Here is a 21,867-nt window from a genome sequence, read left to right on the forward strand (position 1 = left end):
GGTAGAGCAGGTGCCTAGCCCTGGTTTACATCCCTAGCACCACAAAAATGCATATGTAAATACATATGATTTATACACATACATAAATTTAGGGAGGAAAGGAATGATGAGTTGGTTGGGGGAGCTGGGAAAGTAGCTCAGTGGTAGAGCGCTTGCCTTGCATGCCTGAGGTTCGATTCCTCAGCACTACATAAGCAAAAAGAAAAAAAGCCAGAAGTGGCGCTGTGGCTCAAGTGGTAGAGCGCTAGGCTTGAGCTGAAGAGCTGAGGGACAGCGCCCAGGCCCACAGTTCAGTCCCCACGACGGGACCAAAAAAAAAAAAGAGTTGGTTGGTGGGTGGAAGGGGTGTTTCTTGGTTGATTTGTTTTATTTGTGAAGTTTGGAGCCAAGGATGGCCTCAAACTTCCAATATTCCAGTCTAAGCTTCCTAGTGGCAAAGAAGGAGAAAGGAGCCAAAAGAGTGAAAGCATATACCATATGCCCAACGGGAAACAGAGAGAGAGGGAGAGAGAAGGAGGGAGGAGGAGGGAGAGAGAGAGAGAGAGCAAGGGAGACATAATCTGATCTGGAGCTTAAACTCAGTGGCTCTTGCTCACTTTGCTTACTAGCATTGGTACTCTACTACTTGAACTATACCTCCAGCCCAGTTTTTTTTTTTGGGGGGGGGTCCAGTCATGGGTCCTAAACTCCGGGCCTGGGTGCTGTCCCTCAGCTCTTCAGCTCAAGGCTAGCGCTCTACCATTTGAACCTCAGCGCCACTTCTGGCTTTTTTCTTTTTGCTTATGTGGTGCTGAGGAATCGAACCCAGGGCCTCATGCATGCAAGGCAAGCGCTCTACCACTAAGCCACCTTCCCAGCCCCATCCAGCCCAGTTTTTGATAGTTAACTGGAGATAAAAATCTCTCAGACTTTTCTGTTGAGACTGGTTTTGAATTTCAACCTTCTGGAGCTGTCTCCTGAGTAGCCAGGATTACAGGTGTGAGCCCACCAGATTCCAGTTTAAGAATAATAATTGTGCAACTTCATTCTACTATCCCTTCTCTTAGGATTCAAGGGAAGCCACATAATGGATCCAGTCCACATCCACTCCCCTCCTTTTTGGTAACCAGCCCCAAGTTTCACTAGGACTTCCTTCCTCCCTGACTCACAGTCCTGGAAGACTGTTTTGCAGATGCCCCTGAAGCTATGGCCAGACATAGCTAGGCCAGAGTCCATCCAAGGAAGTAGCCAGCCCTAAGGAACAGACATCAGCCCTGCCAATGCCACTCCATCCCTCGTCAAACCACACCTGCTCCCATCCAACCCACAGATGCTTCATAATAAGAGCTAACCGAATCCCTTCTTCAGCCACTTTGGATTGTCACTGTCTCTTGCAAGTAAGAGGTAAGTCTATCCAAGCTAAACACAGTGGCATAACGGAGCGACCAGAGCCTGAGTAAATGGCAAGGGCACAGAGAAGAGAGGAGGTACCACCTGTGGTATCTATGAAAACCTATCCACTTAACAGAAAATCAAGTCAGCTGAAATCTCCACGTCCCCTTCCTTCCTTCCAAATTACCCATCAGGGAGCCAGTGGCCACACATAGACAGATGCAGGTAGGCGACACACCTGCCACAAGGTGGGTGGCGGAGAGGGGAGAAGGAGGGGGAAGAAAAGTTCTGCCCTAGGGTTTGGCCCTGTTTTCCACAGTCTCTCTTCGTCTCTGTGTGGAGAGAGATTGGTCAGAAAAACCCATGGATGATATCGGAGCTTCCAGGAAAGGCTCAGCTCCTAGCTGGCCCCTGCATGGTAGTGAAAGCAGAAGAGGCTGAATTCTTTGCTCAGATTCAAGGGGCTTTCCAGAAAGTGGGCACCAGGGGGCAGTGTGGAGCAGCTCCTGTCTCAACTGGCCTTGCCAAAGAGAAAGGAAATCTACAGGCAGCAAGTGATAGCCAGGCCCGATGTGGCTTGAGGAGAGACCTTTATTCCATTTCTGCCCTCTCAGGTGGCTTCCAAATTTCTTATAATGGATTATCACCAAATAAATGTTATTAATTTTAAAATGTGTCTGTTTCTCTATCATAATGGGGAACTGCATTGTCCATGTTCACACATCTTTGGACAAAGATCCAGGAAAAGCAGCAGGGATGGGGCACTCCTGGACCACGAGAGGAAGGGGGATGTTGACTCTTGATAGCCAGCCTGTGTCCAGTGATTCTTGTAGTGGCATTGCATAGCCTGTTCTAAATCACAAGCACCTTCTCGGTACACTCACAAGCACATTCCCAAAGGCACTTTTATGCCGTTTCCACTCTACTTTTTAAAATTCGTGGGCATTTGATGTGTCACATTTCCCTGCATCCCATCTTAATGGCGAAGGTTAGTCTGGACACAAAATGCATCAAGAATGAAGACAACAAAGGAGGTACTGAAGGTGTCCTGCTACAGAGGCCCTGGACTCCATGTTTTAGGCCATGATGACTCTCAGTTCTCAGAGTTCTTGTTATAAGCTAAATTATGTCACCCACAATTTGTCAGTTGGGTAGCTGTAATCTCCAAGGTCACTGTTTGGAAATGAGGCCTTGGGCAGCAAGTTCAGGTTAAATGCAGTCATAGGGTGGGTCCCTAATATGGAAGCTGTGGGATCTCAAAAGAAGAAGGAAAGCCAGGCACCAGTAGCTCACACCTGCAATCACAGCTACTCAGGAGGCTGCAATCTGAGGATTGTAGTATGACACCAGACTGAGTGGGAACATTTGTGAAGCACTTACTCTCATTAGCAACAAGACAGAAATGGAGGTATGGCTCAAGTGGTAGAGCTCCAGACATAAGTGGAAAAACTAAGCAAAGGTAAACTAAAGCAAGGCAGAAGGAAGAGACCAGACACCTATCTCTCCACATTCAGAGAGGAAAGGCCATGTGAGGACACCGTATTTACCAGCCAGCAAGAGTTCTCACCAGAAACCAGCACCCTGACCTCAGACAGAAACCGCCAGAGCTGTGGGAATCCCAATGTGTGATATTAAGTAGCAGAAGCAGAGGTGGGCATGGCCCCTGTCACTGCCTAGTGACTTGCTTCCAACACCTGCTGCACAACAGCACTGGGAATGAGCAGAGGGCCACTACCCAGCAATGACACTCACTGAATACACCTTTCCACTGGTGGTAGAAATGGGCCGAAAGAAAGGGGCAGAGGACTGCATTCCTCTTCTGAGAGCCAGGAATGACTCAGAAGTCCATGCACTTCCCAGCTCTCTCTTTGCCCAGTGCTCTGACAGCTCTCCAGCCCCTGATCACAGCTGTCTATGCACTTGGACTTGTTTCTGCACAATTATCCCTCCCTCCTCTTCCCTTTCCTCCTCCCTGCCTGCCCATCCTCACAGCTGGGACGTTCCACAGCTGCCTGAGGCTGGAGGAGCCTCTCACCTTTGCCCTGAGGCCTCAAACGCAAGCAGTGATTGGGGGCAAAGGAAGCCAGAACTCCCTCAATCTCGTTTGGGGGTGAGATTTCAGAGGACAACACAGATGGGGGTCCCCTAAATATGACCAAGAGGTAGTACAGACACTCCACCAGGAGTATGGATGGGATCTGAGGGCTGAGGAACCTGTATCCCTCATAGCCCAGGGGAGGGACCACCCACCTTTGCTGAGCACATATTTCTGGGGAGATGACCCCACTGTGAGGGAGATTTAGAACTGTGTAGGCAACATAGGAAAAGAGAAGAGGGTCGATATCGGCTCTAGAGGAGTGGGGGTAAGGCCCATGGACCAGTGCCAGCCTGTCTGTGTTTTGAGGCATCCAATGAGGATGCTCACAGGAACACATAAACGTTGCACTAGCCAATCGGAGAAAGACAGGACTCTGAATGACATATGAACAGGGAAGGGGAAAGGGGAAAACATGATGAGGAGCAACCTAGGAAGACATCACAGGTCTCCTGTTTTCTCTTCCCAGAAGTCTGTTCCTTTCACTTCCAGCTAGCTCAGTTCTTGTGTAATCCATCTTTTACTCCTACACTCTGTTTTTTGACATTCTGTTCTTTAAACATCTCCTCCCAACTGTTCAGGCCTTACACCAGATAAAGTGGCCCAAAGCAGCTCTGGTCAGGAGGTCCTCCAGAGCAGCCAGTTACCAGGAGACAAATGATCTGGGACTTTGCTCCTTGCTAAGTTCCCAAATTCTTACTCTATCTTCTGGTGTCCTTTCCTTCAATTCTTTGTCACATTTAGACAGCAAACCTAGCTCCTCTCATCTACTCTGGGCAGTTCTCCAAACAAATGATACCAGGGGTGAATTTGGTGGGCCCACACGCTATCTTCTAATCCAGGAATTTACCATAAATTAACAACTCCCACTTGGAACCAGCATGTCTCACTATAGCAACTGCTACATCACTCACACCTCAAACTGAGGCAGAAGAGAAAAAGGATTCCAGCCAAAAAAATAATAATAATAAGATGCTACCTCAGCCGCTGCCAAGCATTCAGATTTTTTTTAGGTCTGTAAGATTCTCCCATCTACGAGCCTCAGTTTCCTGCTCACAATTCCCAAAACACCTACATCTCTAAGCTCGGGTCAGTGGTAGGCATCAAAACAATGTTGGGCTCTTCCATTTAAACCTAGATTCCCAGACGTCAATCAGATGAGCAAGTATCAATCCATGAGACTCTTATCTCCAATTAACCACTTAGAAAACTGTAAGTGGTGCTGAGGCTCCAAGTGGTACAAGTGCTTGCCTACCTGAGAGAAAAAGCTCAGAGACAGCGCCCAGGCCCTGAGTTCAAGCCCCATGGCTGACAAAAAGAAAAAAGAAAAAAAAAGTGTGAGGCCTTGAGTTCAAGCACTAGTTCTGGCACAATAATTCATTAATGTAGATCCAACGCCAATATGGTGCCATACCCTTTCCATCCAAAAGAAAAGTACACCATTAGGAATTATAAAGCAAACAAAAACAAAGTTGCACTCCATGAAAAGTTTGCAAGTACAGTGGAGGTCCCACTGGTGGTGGGTATATAAAGGGAAGATGGGCGCTGGGCTCCATGGGCAGGCAGCACAAGGCTGCAGAAGCAGGGAACACACTGCTGGGAATGGCCAGGGCTGAGCACAGGTAGACGCCAACACAAAGATCCCTGCAAAAAATCCTAGACAAAATACTAATATGTTTCATTCTACAAGTCATTAAAATAATAATAAACCACAGTCCAAGTAGAATTTATCTGGCAGGATTGCAAGGATAATTCAAATGAGGAAATTTATGAGTAATTCACCATAGTAATAAGTCAAAGAAAATAATAAATATTATTATTTCTGTTCTTTTTTTTTTAGGTCCAACACCAGGACTCAAAGTTAGCATCAGATGCTTTCATTCATTGGCTCAAGCTTTACCAACATTTACCTCCAACCCCCAAAATATTATCATCATTATCCTCAATTGGATAGTGGCTAACATGGAATCTAAAATTTTAGTATTCCTGGTGAAAATTTTAAAACACTTGATAACAACAAAGTAGAGTTTTGATTATGATAAAAAACAAATATATCCTAGACAAAGTTATTAAACTTGAACCTGAAATATCAGATACGGTCTCAGTCTGCCTCTTCAATATTTAAATGCTAATTGGAGGCCAGAGAAGAACTACAGAGAGAAAAATTATAAAGATGACAAACATTAAAGATGGAGACCCGTGTGCTTGGAAAAATCCAGATACAAAGGAAGAACTGTAAGACACAACAACAAAGTATCTGGCAGCAAGCCCTTTTTCCATTTGTCAGGGAAAACCAGTTTGAGGGAAGAAAAATAAAAACAAGAGAATAATAAAAGGATGGAAGGAGGGAAGGAGGTAAAGAAGGCGGGAGAGAAAAAAAGAGGAAAGAAAAAAGGGATGAGGAAAAGAGAGAGTAAAACGTAGAGAAGGAGGAGAAAGAGGAGGAAGAGGAGGAGGAGGAGGAGGAAGGGAGACAGGGAAGATAGGGAAGGTAGGGAAGGCAGGGAAGGAGGGAAGATTCTCTTTGTAATGGCCAAAGCAACAACATACTTGGAAAGTACTAAGATACAGTTTGACCATGTGCACTTACTTCCACTTGCGAATAAAGCCATCAAATGGGGGAAAACGGGATTTTTTTTCTTGCTAAGTGATGGAAAAACAGAAACAAAAAGGAGGAGAAGGAGAGGAAGAGGAGAAGAAAAAAAAAGAAGGAGGAAGAGGAAGAAGAATGAGAAGGAGAGACAGAACAAAGGTGTATTGAAGTGTAAAAGGGATGGAGCCTACTGCAGACCCACAAATACAATTTAAGCTGACACCAAGGACCATGAGAACATAGTGACCTACGCCAGAGGAATAGCTCCACACACACCCTTGAAGTTCAAGCATGGGAACTATCTCTTCATTAAATGGTCAGATCTCCTGGTTTCCTTCTCCTCGTGTCCTGAGTGAAGACCTTCATCCCAGAGGGGAAGGGGCTGTCTTGTTTGGGTCAGATGTAGCTGAAAGTGGCAGCACCAAAATGGAATTCCATTTTTATAAACAGGTATGCTTCCAGCCAATCTGTCACTGACAGCCTTTCCTATTCCTGATAAAAAAAAAAGATATAGCCACACTCACTTCTGATGGGAGGTAGAAGAATATCTTCTGATAAATGTGACCAGCCCAAGAAAGAAATGTTCCCAACAAGACCAGGCCAGAGAGGAGTTCAGAGCTACCAAACCCTGCTAACATCCTCCTTAGATCCTCCCAAAACACGCAGGGCTGAGGAGCTACATGAGTTAACAGAGGCTACACTGGAAGAAGATACTTTAGAATGTGGTTAAAAACCTGGGAGGGCTGCGAAATACTGCCTATGGGGAACTAGAACAGATGTTAAGAGAGAGGGGGTAATGAAAGGGGGTGAGGGGCTGGGAAGGTGGCTCAGTGGTAGAGCGCTTGCCTTGCATGCATGAGGCCCTGGGTTCGATTCCTCAGCACCACATAAGCAAAAAGAAAAAAGCCGGACGTGGCGCTGTGGCTCAAGTGGTAAAGCACTAGCCTTGAGCTGAAGAGCTGAGGGACAGTGCCCAGGCCCAGAGTTCAGGCCCCATGACCGGACCCAAAAAAAATACAAATAAATAAAAAATAAAAGAAAGAAAGGGGGGAGAGAAAGAGAGAACTGACTCAGAAAAACAAAGAACTTTTTGGAGTAAAATCAAGACAGCAGATAAAGGTGCTAGCAGATAAATTTGAGGAAATCACCAAAAAATAATAATAGATGACAGATCTCACACACATACACACACACACACACACACACATACACACACACACAATCAAGTTGGAGAGTTGATTTAGGAAGTCTAACCTCCAAATGCTAGGAAGTACAGAAAGACAAAGGCAAGAAACCAGAAGAAAGAAAATTCTCAAAAACAATTCCTGGAGACTTTCCAGAAGTAAGTGTGTGTGTTTACAGATGGGTGGAGCCACTGTAACTCACACATTATGGACTGGGATGAAGCAGGAGGCTGGCTCAGTCACTGCACCAATGCAGCATGCAGGAAGGTCAGGGGTCTGAGGAACTCTGAGAGAGAACAGACCGCACTCAAAAGGTCAGACCTCCCAGATACAACAAAGAAACAAGAGCACCATGCAACAGGGATTTCAAAACACGGAAGGAAAGTTACTTTTAAAGTTCTACACTCAGCCAATTTTCCATTAAGTATGTGTAGGATACAGGCTAAAAGGCTTTAGCTACCATATACTTCTTCTCAGGACAGTATGAGAGGCAATATTCTATACAAGAGACTAAACCAAAGACAGAAAAATAAGAGAGTTGAGTGCAGGCAAGAGGTGTGGAGCCGCTTTGGGATGATTACAAAGGACAATGCCAAGTTGACCACAAGGCATCAGGTATCCAGTGTAGGTAACCTGACATTGCAGGGAGCCTGGAAGCCTCCAGAAGAGATTTCCTTGAGAAAATGGGGTAGACATGCCACCAGAAGCATCTGAATGTCTCACAAAGAGACTCAAGATAACCAGTGCAGAGTTCAGGTTCAATTATTTATAGGTTTTTTCTTAGTTCATTCACGTTGCTTTAAACAAAACATCACAGATGTGGGAGTGTATAACCACAGAAATGTACTGCCCACAGTTCTAGAGGCTTGAAGTTTAAGATTATGGAGCTGGGATATTCTGTGTCTAATGAGGGCCCTCTGTCTAGTTCATAGGTAGCCCTGCCTCTCTGTGTCATCTCAGGATAGAAGGGGCTAGCAAGTTCACTGGGGCTTCTAGATAAAGGCTCTAATCCAATTCTTGGGGGCTTCACTCTTAGGATCTTACCACCTCTCAAAGACCCTACCTCTTTATTTATTTATGTGGGGTTTTTTTGTCTCCAGATAGCTATACAAAAGGATTTCAATTTAACATGTCCAATTATGTGCATAATACATTTGGCTTTGTGTAATTCCTTCCATCATTTTCCCTGACTCGATCCCCTCCCCACCCAGCTCCTAACGTTTTCTAGACACATTGGAGATTCTTCTTTCTAGTCATCTGCCCTCTTCCCCTTAACCACCATTTTCCTCAGACATGATATTGTTAGACTGTTCATTGTCCAAATGGGTAACACAATGGAAATCCACCACTGCGCATACCATACTTTAATCACTTTGGTTGTGTATATCAGCATACGGCCCTGTATGTTTTCATATCTTTATATTTTAGGTAGGTCTAACCTCCATATGTTAAAGAAAACGTGCGCCTTTTTTTCTTTCTGAACCAGATTTACTTCACTCCCGTATTTTTCAGTTCCATTAATTTCCCTAAAAATGAGGTACTATTCTTCCTAATGGAAGAATAAACTTCCAGTATACATGCTTATATCTTCTTGATCCATGTCAGTTGTAGGACATCTGGGCTATTTCCTTGACTTGGCAATTGTGGATAGTGCCACAACAAACCTGAGTATGCAAGTGTCTACATTTGTATCCTGACTTGCAATCTTTTCAACAAATGCCTAAGAGTGGTATGACTGGATTATAGGGTAGTTCTATTTTTAGTTTTTTGAGGAGTCTCCATTTTGACTTCCATAGTGATTACACTAATTTATCATCCCCCTGAAAGTGTATTTGAGTGCCTTCTTCCTACAACCTTAACAACATTTATTGTTCATATTCTTGATGATGGCAATTCTGATGATTGAGATCTCATTATTGTTTTGATTTGCATTTCTTTTATGACTGGGGATTTTCAATATTTCTTAACATATTCATCAGCCATTTATGCTTCTTCTTCTGAGAAGTGTCTATTTAGCATCTTTACCCATACATTATTATTTCTTTGAGAGACTAAGTGGGTTTTTTTTACATTATAATGCTTTAATAGCATCATAATAACCTAGAGAGAAATAATGTATCTTGCTAATTAGATCCTTGTCAGATGTATAGCTGTATTTTTAGCTTAGTGACTATGACCTTCACTGTTTTTTAGCTTGATGTAAGCTCATTTGTCAGTTCTAATTGTTAAGCTCCTGGAATTCTACTCAGGAAATTCTTGCCTCTACAAATAAAGTCTAGTGTTTCCTTTACTCTTTCCTATAGTAGTTTCAAGGTTTCAGGTCTGACATTGAAGTCTTTGATCCACTTTGTTGAATTGATATTAGAGATAGGAATCTAGTTTCTGTCTTCTGCATCTAGATACCTAGTTTCCACATTACATTTGTTGAAGAGGTTTTTTTTTATTCCAACATATATTTTGGGTTCCTTTGTCAAAACTCAGAGGGCTGTAAGTGTGTGGATTCATTTTGGGCCTTACATTCTGTGCCACTCTGTCATCATCTTGGAGTTAGGATTCAAACCATAAACTCTAGGGGAACATAGACATAGAGATCATAGCAGGTCAAAAGAGAAAAGAAATAGAAACAAACAAATGAAACAATTTTTAACCAAAACAGGAGAGCAAACGCAATCTCAGTTTACATTTAGGCCAAAAATACTGAAAAGATTATGAAGGAGAGGTGACTAAATCATGAGAAAGTTTCCAAAAATTTTGCAAAATAAAGGTTAACACCTGTATGGTGTGTCTCCTGTGTCTGTGAAGTCAACTTAAGTCACTCTGGCCAACAACTTCCATTCACCTAATTGTGTCTTAATCTCCTCTCTTCCTCTGGAGATGTGTCTGTGTGTGTATGTGTGTGTGTGTGTGTGTGCGTGTGTACGTGTGTGCTGTTATACGTGTGCATTACATGGCATGTGTGGAAAATGACCATTTTGTATTGTGTGGTAAGGTGTGTAGTGTTGAATACAGGTGATATGTGTAGATTGTGTGTTATGAATGTTGGGGGTTTTGTGGTATGGGGGGTGTGCTATGTGGTGTGATGGTTGTGTGGGGGCGGAGAATGTGTGGTGTGGGATTATAGGGCATGGGCTTGTGTGCATGGAAATGTTGAGATTTATCTCGAAGATGTACATATACTCCTACATTGTGTAGTGACAGACACAGACTGAGTATGGGCAGGGTACTGGGTAAACATGGTAATTGTCAGTAGCTGATAAAAATTTCTTGGCATCATTTATATCTTCTGGGACCACCAATGGATATGCTGAGCAAAATGCCATTAAGTGCATGACAGTACATAGCCTTGAAACTTTTATTTCTCTCTAGGTTATTAAAATGCTATTGAAGCATTATAATGTAACAATGAAAGCTCTCCTCTGTAAAACTAATGTAAGTTAATTAAAATTCTTAAAATATTAAGAATAAAAATAAAAAGTAAGAAGCGAGGATGAAGTTTGGTGTTAAGAGTGCTTGCTTAGCTGAGAAGGTGGTAGAGTGCTTGCCTTGCATGCCTGAGGCCCTGGGTTCGATTCCTCAGCACCACATAAACAAAAAGAAAAAAAAATGATTTCAAAGGATACTTATAGCCGGGCGCTGGTGGCTCACGCCTGTAATCCTAGCTACTCAGGAGGCTGAGATCTGAGGATCGCGGTTCAAAGCCAGCCTGGGCAGGAGAGACCGTGAGACTCCTATCTCCAATAAACCACCAGAAAACCGGAAGTGGCGCTGTAGCTCAAGTGGTAGAGCGCTCGCCTTGAGCTGAAGAGCTGAGGGACAGCGCCCAGGCCCAGAGTTCAAGCCCCACGACCGACAAAAAAAAAAAAAAGAGTGCTTGCTTAACAATGAAAAGAGGAAAACGAAAAGGAGGAGGAATGGGAGGAAGAAAGAATTATAAAGGGAAGAAGGAGGGATGGAAGGAGGAAAGGAGAGAGGGAGTGAGGGAAGAAAAGAAGGGAAAGAAGAGATGGAGGAAAAGAAGGGAATGGAGAAAGGAAGGGAAGAAGGGAAAGAGAGGGAGGCAAAGGAAGTCTACTTCAACAAAAATATTTAGCACTACAAAAGTAGTATTAGGTATTTAAAAAAAACAAAGACAAATTAGAGAAAAATTTCAAGAAGCTACATAATTTAAAACTCTCACTGTGAAAAAGAAATACTTGGGCTGGGAAGGTGGCTCAGTGGTAGAGCGCTTGCCTAGCATGCATGAAGCCCTGGGTTCGATTCCTCAGCACCACATAAACAGAAAAGGCTGTAAGTGGTGCTGTGGCTCAAATAGTAGAGTGCTAACCTTGAACCCAGAGAAGCTCAGGAACAGTGCCAGGCCCTGAGTTCAAGGCCTCAGATGGGTGAGGAGGAAGGGGGAGAAATAAATAGTTGAAGCATGGGATGTACTGAGTGACTCATTTTTCTCCTAATGGCACTTGGTTAAGTATCAGAAAGAAAAACAACAGAACCACTCAAAGTATAAATATTTATTTATTAAAGTATACAGTCTACAAATCTGATTAATGAATATAGTTATAGAAGAATATTATTAAAATGAGATTGACCAAAATTTTTTATCAATAAGTAGATCATTTTTCCTGAAGGGGTTTGTACACATAAACATTTGCATAGATTTCTGAGAGCTTAGTGGAGACACACGAGCATCCCTGCTAGGCACAGGATGAGAAGGATATTTTTTTTCCCCTTAGCAAAATTTATTTTGTCATGGTTTACACTTCTGTTTTGAAAGAAAATGAAAATTTGCCCAGGAAGGGGAAACAAAGGAGTTCATCTTTCTTCAGTGTTCACACTACCAGGAGCTGCACCTGTCCAGCCCTCCAGGGCCCTTCTGTTCAACCTGAGAAATTCTGGAAGACGTCGGCCACCTCCACCCAGTCCTGGAAGCAGGCCAGCCCTCGCTCCCGGATCTGCTTCCGCCCTTTGTTGGTGATGACCTCCCCATTTTGTTTCACGATCACAAGCTTGGGGATGGCAGTGATGTTGTATAGCTTCTTCAGTTCACTGTGGGAGAGCAGAGAGCGGACCAGAGGGTTAGCACTTCTTCACATGCACGAGGGAAGAGCACACAGTTCTGGCCTTGGTGTGGCACAAGTACAGACAGGCTACCTGCTGAGGTGATAGGTTCCTGTTCTGACCACAGAACCATCTGCAGTGATGTATTGGTTGTCCATTTACACTACCCAACACTGTGGCCAGCAGCCATGTAAGGAGGTGGTACCTTCAACAGGTGACAAGCCTGCCTGAGAAACTGAATTTCTCACCTCAATTAACTGCTATTTTTAAGCGCTTTTTTTTTTTAAGTCCTGAGGATCAAAATCAGTGTATTTTATTTATTTATTTAGGTCAGTCATGGGGCTTGAATTCTGCACCTGGGCACTGTCCCTCAGCTCTTCAGCTCAAGGCAAGAGCTCTACCACTTGAGCCACAGTGCCATTCCGGCTTTTTCTGCTTAAGTGGTGCTGAGGAATTGAACCCAGGCCCTTATGTATGCAAGGCAAGCGCTCTACCACTGAGCCACCTTCCCAGCCCCAAAAACCAGTGTCTTAAACATGCTAAGCAGTTACCACTGAACTCTGACTCCTAGTCCTACCATTTTAAAACTTACAGTGTAGCTCTAAACATACAAATAAATACATAAATAAACACTCAAACATAAAAGAGAAGAAAACTCTGGTGTACATATACTGGTGAACTTTAAACTTCTAAATACATCTAAAACCAGATGAGACTCCCTCTCTCCCTAACAAATTCAGTGATGTGTGGCAGATGTGATTGGCTCTTTCGCATTCTAAGCTGAACCCCTAAGTGGTCTTTGTAACAGTTCCTTGGATTCTTTGAGGGACAGGAGCAACTGCCCGTGCAGTTCTTCAGATCTCCTAGTAATCTTCTGGAGATTACCTCCCTCAGACAGTGCAGTGGAGCAAATCCCTTTCTTGTTTACTGAGTGGGTCACAAGGGCCTCAAGGTGACTGTAATCTGATTTCCTCTCTGTAGAGCCTGAGGCTTTCCCTGAGAAGAAGAAAATACCACAAGGAGCCTTTCCTGTTAGCACACCGTCTCCCTGACATCCCCATCAAGACCTTCTACTGCTTCCAGTGCCCAAGTCAAATACAAACTCACTCAAGCAGGGGAAAGTTCATAATTTTCTACGTGAGACTATACCTTGTTTCAAAGACATGGGAAACTATGGCCAAACTAATCATAGTCTCATTAATAAATCTCAAGTGACCAATAATACACAAGACTGTTTTCATCCAACCATATCATGGAATTAGAAACCAGTAGAAAATGATTATTGAGAATGAGATTAGAAATCAAGTAACTGGGCTGGTAAGGCGGCTCCGTGGTAGAGTGCTTGCCTTGCACGTATGAGGACCTGAGTTAGATTCCTCAGCACCACATAAACAGAAAAAGCGGAAGTGGCGCTGTGGCTCAAGTGGTAGAGCGCTAGCCTTGAGCTGAAGAGCTGAGGGACAGCGCCCAGGCCCAGAGTTCAGGCCCCACGACCGGAACCAAAAAAAAAAAAAAGATATTTAAAACCAAATATGAGCATGCAGTCAGCTTTCCATATCCAAGTGTAACATATCCATAGATTCAACCTCAAGTTGAAAATATTCTGAAAAAAAAATTGCACCTGTATTTACATAGAACTTTTTCTTAACAAAAAAATAGTATTTTTAAAGAAATGATAAAACAATGAAAAAATAATAAACCAACCTCCCCCCCCCAAAAAAGTAGGAAAATTTAACCAGGCATTGGTGGCTTATACCTGCTAGTATAGCTACTCGGGAGGCTGAGGTTTTATGAACATGATTCAGAGAAAGCCCAGGCAGGAAAATCTGTGACTCTAATCTCCAATTAACCACAAAAAGGCATAGCTCAAGTGGTGGAGCTCCAATATTGAGTGAAAAAAACAAGTGAGAGTGCAAGACCCTGAGTTCAAGTCCTAGTACCAGCGCACGCACGTGCGACGCGCATGCACACGCACACACGCGCGCGCACACACACACATTGAAACAGAATTTTCAACAAGTACAGGGCAGGTGCCTCACACCTGTAATCTGAGCTACTAAAATTGCTGAGATCTTGGTCGGGCACTGGTGGCTCACACCTGTAATCCTAGCTACTCAGGAGGCTGAGATCTGAGGACCACAGTTCAAAGCCAGCCCAGGGATGGAACATCTATGAGACTCATCTCCAATTAACCACCAGAAAATCAGAAGTGGCACTGTGGCTCAAGTGGCAGAGCGCTAGCCTTGAGCTGAAGAGCTGAGGGACAGTGCCCAGGCCCAGAGTTCAAACGCCATGATGGACACACACACACACACAGGAAAAACAAAAAAGCTGAGATCTGAGGTAAGACGCCAGCTCAGGCAGGAAATTCCGTGAGACTCTTAAGTGGAGCTGTGGCTTAAGGAGTAGAGTGCTGGCCTTGAGCAAAAAAGCACTCAGAGACAGCACCCAGGCCCTGAGTTCAAGTCCCAGGACTAGCAGGTGCAGGCACACAGGCAGGCACAAACACACGCACCCCAGAATTTTTAAGTTGGATAGAAAATCTGGATGAGTCAACAAATCGGTGAACAATAAAACACAAATTGGCTCTCTGGAAATTCTAAAAAGTACAAGAAATCTGCAAGATTGAGGAAGAGAAAAAGAAGATGATCCATAAGTATCCGGAATCGGGCAGGCAGGTCTTGCCAGCACAGAGGCCCAGTGTAGATTTGGCCCTCCTCATAGAAATACTAGCAACAGCCAGGCTCCGGTAACTCACATCTGTGATCCTAATTCCTCAGGAGGCTAAGATCTGAGGATCACAGTTCAAAGCCAGTCTAGGCAGGAAAGTCCCTGTGAGACTTACCTCCAATTAACCACTCTAAAACTGGAAGTGGCAGGCTGGAAAGGTGGCTAAATAGTAGAGTGCTTGCCTTGCATGCATGAGACCCTGAGTTCGATTCCTCAGTACCACATAAACAGAAAAAGCCACAAGTGGCACTGTGGCTCGAGCTGAAGAGCTGAGAGACAGCACCCAGGCCCAGAGTTCAAGCTCCGTGATGGACAAAAGAAAAACCTGGAAGTGGCACTGTGGTTCAAAGTGGTAGAGTGCTAGACTTGAGCAAAAAGAGCTCAAGGACAGTGCCCTGAGCCCTACAATGGACAAAAAAAAAAAGAAAATATTAGGCAAGTGGTCCTTGGCTTTTCCTCTCAATTGACCATGGGGTCCAGCCACTTGCACATGGAGAAAAAAAACTGCAAGTTTCAAAGGCACTGGACCTTCACAAATATAAGCAAGCCCAAGTCTGAAAAGAATCCAGCAGGACCTGCACAGGTCTGAAACCACACAGGAGTCGTGAAAGGTGTGGCAAAGATGTCTCTCCACAGGGATTTAAGTACCCTGTGCCACAGCTGAAATTTGAAACTGACATTTCTCAAGGGTATAAAAGCATAAAATGAAAAGGCAAAAACCCTAAAAGTGCTTGCCATAAAACTGAGGCTAAATGACAGCGGCCTAATGGTAATTTTGACAAATCAGTTATTCAGTGTCTGAGCTCTGAGGAAGGGGTGGGACAGGATGAGACTGCTTGCTGGCCAGGTTTTGGGAAAGTCTGGCTATGGCCAGTCCTGGCAGGACTGTCATCTCAGAGACTCAGCAACCCCCACCCCCTCAAACTAGGACTCATCCCAGGCACATTTGAGGGGCAGCAAGAGAATTGGGATGCCAGCAGCAGCAGAACCTCCCATAGAAATCTCTGGGAGAACCTGAGTCCAACTCAGCATCTACATTCCTGATAGGTTCCCTGGTGACTGGTACTACACCGGCATTTCTTTTCTTTTTCTTCTTCTTCTTCCTCCTCCTCCTCTTTTTCTTTGGAATGGGTCCTGGGGCTTGAACTTAGGGTTTAGGTTCTCTCCCTTAGCTTTTTGTTTTGTTTTGATCAACGCTAGCACTCTACCACTTGAACCACAGCTCCACTTCTGGCTTTTTGGTGGTTAATTGGACATAAGAGTCTCACAGACTTTCCTACCTGGGCTGGCTTTGAACCTCCATCCTTGGATCTCAGCCTCCTGAGCTGTGAGCCACCAGCACCTGGCACACCCATTGTATTTGCTATGTGATTATCTCTCCCCACCCCCCTCTTTTTTTGCCAAATTGCTCATGAATCAATCATTTAATTCTCACAGCCACCCTGGGACGTGGGCTCAGTTATTCCTTCAGTAGAGACAAAGAATCTGGAGTATAAGGGGACTAAGCACCGTGTCCAAATCACATAGCTAATTCATACCAGAGAAGGCAGGGTGCTTGGCTTCCCAAGGAAGGCCTCAGATGCTGACCCCAAACCCACACTTCTCTACCTATGCTCTGACCCACTCTGTCCTCAGACATCCTCTATCTTCCTCGGCACCTGCTGCTCTTCCCTCCTCTAGGGCAGAAAGCCCTGGAGACCCCAGCAGCGCAGGCTTTTAAAGTGGTGAATCTACTACACATGCATGCATGAAAATAGAACAATAAAACCAGCTGAACTATTTTTTAAGGGTGGGGTGATAGGAAGTGAGGTTGATGGGGTACATCATACGTATGTATGGCAACGTCACATACAGCTAACCTATGCCAAAACAAAACAATCTCTGCTTTATCCCCAGGTCAGGGACTACGGTTCTGATGGCTGATGGGTCCTGCTGCTGTTAGTGTCTGGAAATACATGAACCACAGCTCCAGTGATATAGTGCCAGCTTGAGCGAAAAAGCTAAAGGCCTCGAGTTCACATCCCAGTCCTAGCAGAAAAATATGAAAACTAAAATTCAAAAACACTGGGTCAGAGGGACAGTGAGTACTCAATCAACATTCCTCCTGGCCCCCCTAATTCACATAGAAACTACTAACCAGCAAGCTCAGAACCAGAATACAGAACATCTGCTGTGTGCCGAAAAGGCATCATGTATGAAGATGGTACCACTGCAGCCATTCTACCACCCTGAGGAGAGACTAGACTGACTCACCAGGCAAATTTTCCTGTACCCTAGCATCAAGCAGAAACTCCATCCTCAGTGGCCTCTGGCGTCTGAGAAGCTCCTGGCTGCTTGAAGTTTCCGTTAAGCCAGCCCAGACCATCTATTGTTTAAGCTCTTTAAGTTATTAACACTTTGTTGATTTTATTTTTTGCCAGTCCTGGGGCTTGAACTCTGGGCCCGGGCACTACCTCTGAGCCACTCTGTGCTCTAGGCTAGCATTCCACCCACTTGAGCCACAGCACCACTTCCAGCTTTTTCTGTTTATGTGGTACTGAGGAATCGAACCCAGGACTTCATGCATGCAAGGCAAGCACTCTACCACTAAGCCACATTCCTAGCCCAACACTTTGTTTATTTTCTCTTATTTTAGTTTTTGTTTTATCTTATCATGTTACTTTATTTTATTACTTTATTTCTGCTGGTACTGGGGCTTGAACTCAGGTTCTCACTCTCTTGGTTGGCTTTTTCCCTCAAAGGTGGTGCTTTACCCCTTGAGCCCCACCTCCACTTCTGACTATTTTTGCTGATCAACTGGAGAAAAGATTCAGATGGGTTTTTCTGTGCTGGCTTCAAACCTCAAACCTCAGATCTCATTCCCTGAGTAGCTAGGATCATAGGCCTGAGACACTAGCACTCAGCTACATCACTGTTCTTTAAATCACTTGTAACACTAAATTGAATTCTGACTCAGGAAGTGAGGCAAGCTGGGCTGAGAGGAACCTAAGAGGATGGGGTTGTCCATTATTGTCTCCCCCTTAACTTTAGAAACGTCCAGTGCTAGCCCTCAAGTTCTCAAAATGACAGCCTCTGATCTAGGGACAAACAGAACCTTGCAACTGAAAGGCAGAAGCCCACAGAGGCCCACAGAGGCCCACAGCCACCTTTCCCTGGAGTCCTCTCCACCCCTGTGGTGATGTCCACAGAAAATAGAAATGCTTTGGAGGAGGAAGTCATCATCATCTAACCAGTGTTGGAAAATCCCAGAGCCCAGTTCATCCTTGTCCTGAGTGCTGTTGAAATGTCTGTCTCTCCATCACCTAACCGGGTCATAACCTTGTCTTTCACTTAAGGGTGTTCCCTTTCCTAAGAAGTTGCCATAGCAACTACTAACTCCAGGTTATTCCCAGTGGGCTGTAGACTGTTAACAAGCAAATCTCTCTAAAGCATTTTTGTTCATTTGCTCCAGCCACCCATCAAACACACACACACACACACACACCATGGATACCAAATATTATGTCTGCCTTGGTCCCTTGAGCAACAGGAATCAGGGAACCCCTGGAGAATTAGAGCAAGGCAGTTTGAGACCAGAATTGCCTTGTTTTTGTTTTTTTGGTGCCGGTCCTGGGACTTGAACTCAGGGCCTAAGCTTCTTCAAGGCTATTACTCTACCACTTGAGCCACAGCTCCACTTCTGGCTTTTTTGGTGTTTAATTGGAGATAACAGTCTCACAAACTTTCCTGCCCAGCCTGGCTTCAAACTGTGATTCTCAGATCTCAGCCTCCTGAGTAGCTAGGATTACAGGCGTGAGCCACCAGCACCTATCAGAAGTGCTCTTGAATGGAGAGCCAGTTCAATGGGGGCACACCAACCTGGGAGCTGAGTTACAGGAACACTCTAACACTCTAAGCTTACACTTCTTCCTGGATAAAGGGGGTCACCAATGAGTATCTTCCTCACCTGCCGCCAGCCAGTTTGGAGGAGGAGAGAGGGCAAACAAGACTTTGTATGTGTGTGTGTGTGTGTGTGTGTGTGTGTGTACATGCGTGCGTACATGCATCCCTTGCATGTGCACAAGCCAGTGCTACAACTTAAACTCATGGCCTGGGCACTATCTCTTAGCTTTTTCACTCAAAGGGATGGCACTCTACCACTGCTCTGCTTTGGGGTGTTTAATTGGAGATAATAATCTTGTGAACTTTTCTGCTCTTGGCTGGCTTTAAACCACAATCCTCCAATCTCAACCTCCTAAGTAGCTAGGATTATAGACATGAGCTACCAACACCCAGCTATTTATGAACTGTTCTTGGTAGTGGCTCCTGGTGTGATTCTATAAACCTGGGCTGTGATAAGCAGAATTTAGGGTATACCACACACAATACCTACAACCTAGTTTACATATGGCAATGTCAGGGCTCACCACATTCTGCCCAGAAAGGACTAGAGGCAAAGAGCTAAGTTCACAAAAGAAAAATTCATCTGAAGATGAAGACCAGATGACCAGACAGACCAAAAGCATACAGGGCAGACCCAAACACAAGGCCCCAGGTTCAGCAGGGCTCATCTGCCTCCAGCCAGAGGGTGCACAGGCTCTAACCAGACCACTAGGGGACACAGTGAAAAGTGATATCCTTCTCAATCAAGTCCACACTGCCCCCAGGGGCTAAGGCTAATTGCCATGCCCTGGAGACAGCACAAGGGCCAGGGCAGAAAAACGGACCCGGACAGGAGAACTGGAATCTGTATCTCACCGGTACTCCTGTATAATGGAACAATAGCCCAAAGTGCTGCACATTGCTAGGAGCCCTTTCCTGGATCGAATCAACCCCTAACCACTGCATGTGTAGTCTATGCTCAGGAATAAAACAACTTGCATACCATCCCAGTGGGCATTCCTAGAGCTGGGCTCACCCAGAGTCTGAGTTCTTTGCCTAATTAACCACACTATCCCCCTCACTTTCAAGTGTGTCCTTTCAAAAAGCTGCATACAGCCGGGCACCAGTGGCTCACACCTGTCATCCTAGCTACTCAGGAGGGAAAGTCCATGAGACTCTTATGTCCAATTAACGACCAAAAAGCCAGAAGTGGACCTGAGGTTCAAATGGTAGAGTGCTAGCCATGAGGAAGAAAGTTCAGGGACAGTGCCCAGGCCCTGAGTCCAAGAAGTAGGACAGGCACACACACAGACACACACACGAGTGTCATATGAACCTGAGTGTCATGCAAATCATATGATTCTCTCACGGATCCTTAGCAAAGTTAATTGGCTGTCATTCACACCTAGGCTTTTTTTTTTGTCATTGGTCATAGGGCTTGAACTCTAGGCCTGGGTGCTGTCCCTCAGCTCTTCAGATCAGAGCTAGTGCTCTACCACTTGAGCCACAGCACCACTTTCGGTTTTCTGGTGGTTAATTGGAGATTAAAGTCTCACAGGTATTCCTTTCCTGGGCTGGCTTTGAACTGCGATCCTCAGATCTCAACCTCCCGAGTAACTAAGATTACAAGCATGAGCCACCAGCGCCCAGCTAGTGTGTAAGAGAACAATGTGATTCCTTCCAGTCAATTATGTGTCTATGAAACATCCGAAAGTTAGCTTCCTTTCCTAAACCCCGAAATGAATACACTCAAGAGACCAGCCTCAAGCAACACCTAGAAATTCACATCTGCATGAAGAGGGAGGAGGAGAGGAAAAGCAAGGGCAATGTACTTTATGACGTGATTTTAGCCTCACCCGGGGCTCTTACATCGCAGGACCCCATTGTCACCACCATACACCAAGGCCAGCCAGACTCCTCCTATTCCTCCCACCCCCCCCCCACACCACCTTGCTCTCAAAGGCACTAAATCCAAGTGCGCTCTCAAATCCAGACACCCAGAACAGAGAGCTGAGGGTCTAAAACAACAGCAGGACCAGGATCCTAACATTTGCCTCCACCTGAGATCCTCCTACATTTACAAAAACCAGACTTAACATCGCCTAACTCCACGGGCTATATAGCATTGCAATGCATTCCCGCACCCCCAGCACGGCCTGGCAGGTTCGGCTCACAGTTCGGATCCAGCCGACCTCGGGCGGGGATCTCCCCGCGCTCACCACGCGCAGGAGGGCGCGGTGATCAAGACGCCCTCCAGCCCAGGGCTCCGGAGAAACGCAGATCCCAGGACCCCCACACCCTGCGGGGTTCAGAGACAAGTTTTGACTGTGCGTGGCTTTGCGAATCCGGGGAGTTTGAAACCGATGGTACAGAATTTGCCTGAACCAGGACGGGCACCGCAGGGCGGGAGGAAGTTCAGAGATGGAGATCTGCACCGGGATGCAGGAGAGGAGGCCTGGGGGTGGGGGGTGGGGGGCAGGGAGGGGAACCCCCGGCCCGCGCCCCTCCCAGGTCCCCCCCCCCGCACGCACGCACGCACTCACTGCCGGTAGGGGTCGTGGAAGGGCAGCGCCAGCCAGTCTCCGTGCAGCTCGCGCATGAACTCCAGCATCTCCTGCGCGCTGCCGTCCGCCGACACGAAGACCACCTCGAAGGGCGCGGGCCGCCGCGCCTCGCCCACCAGCGCCGCGTAGAACTCGCCGAGCAGCGGCGTGAAGTCGCGGCTGGGCGCGCAGCGGCGCGCCGCGAAGTACAGGGCCACCACCTTGTTCTGCAGCGCCGCCTCCGCCTCCACCGCCTTGCCCTCGCGGGTCACCAGGTGCCGCCCGCCCAGCAGGTCCACCATGGCGCGCGCGGGCACCGGCTGGAGCAGGAGCTCGGCAGGGACCGGCCACCAGCCGGCAGATGTCCCCCAGGCGCTCACTCCCCAGGCGGACGGCCACCTGCCCGCGGACGCAGCGAGCCGGTCTGGGCGCCCC

At 45.9% G+C, this 21,867-nt stretch overlaps 1 protein-coding gene across 1 annotated transcript; it reads right to left on the minus strand.

Annotated features, from left to right (window-relative positions):
- Positions 1 to 11,779: 11,779 nt before the first annotated feature.
- Positions 11,780 to 21,828, minus strand: Nxnl2 (nucleoredoxin-like 2). The gene is made up of 2 exons (XM_013023462.1): positions 21,433 to 21,828; positions 11,780 to 12,286 (listed from the first exon to the last, which is right to left on the minus strand). Exons 1-2 carry the CDS (start codon positions 21,732 to 21,734, stop codon positions 12,118 to 12,120), a joined length of 471 nt encoding a protein of 156 aa, XP_012878916.1. The 5' UTR covers positions 21,735 to 21,828; the 3' UTR covers positions 11,780 to 12,117.
- Between the last annotated feature and the right edge of the window lie 39 nt (positions 21,829 to 21,867).

This window comes from Dipodomys ordii, unplaced genomic scaffold (genome assembly GCF_000151885.1).
Source record: "Dipodomys ordii isolate 6190 unplaced genomic scaffold, Dord_2.0 Scaffold68, whole genome shotgun sequence".
Taxonomy (NCBI): Eukaryota; Metazoa; Chordata; class Mammalia; order Rodentia; family Heteromyidae; genus Dipodomys; species Dipodomys ordii.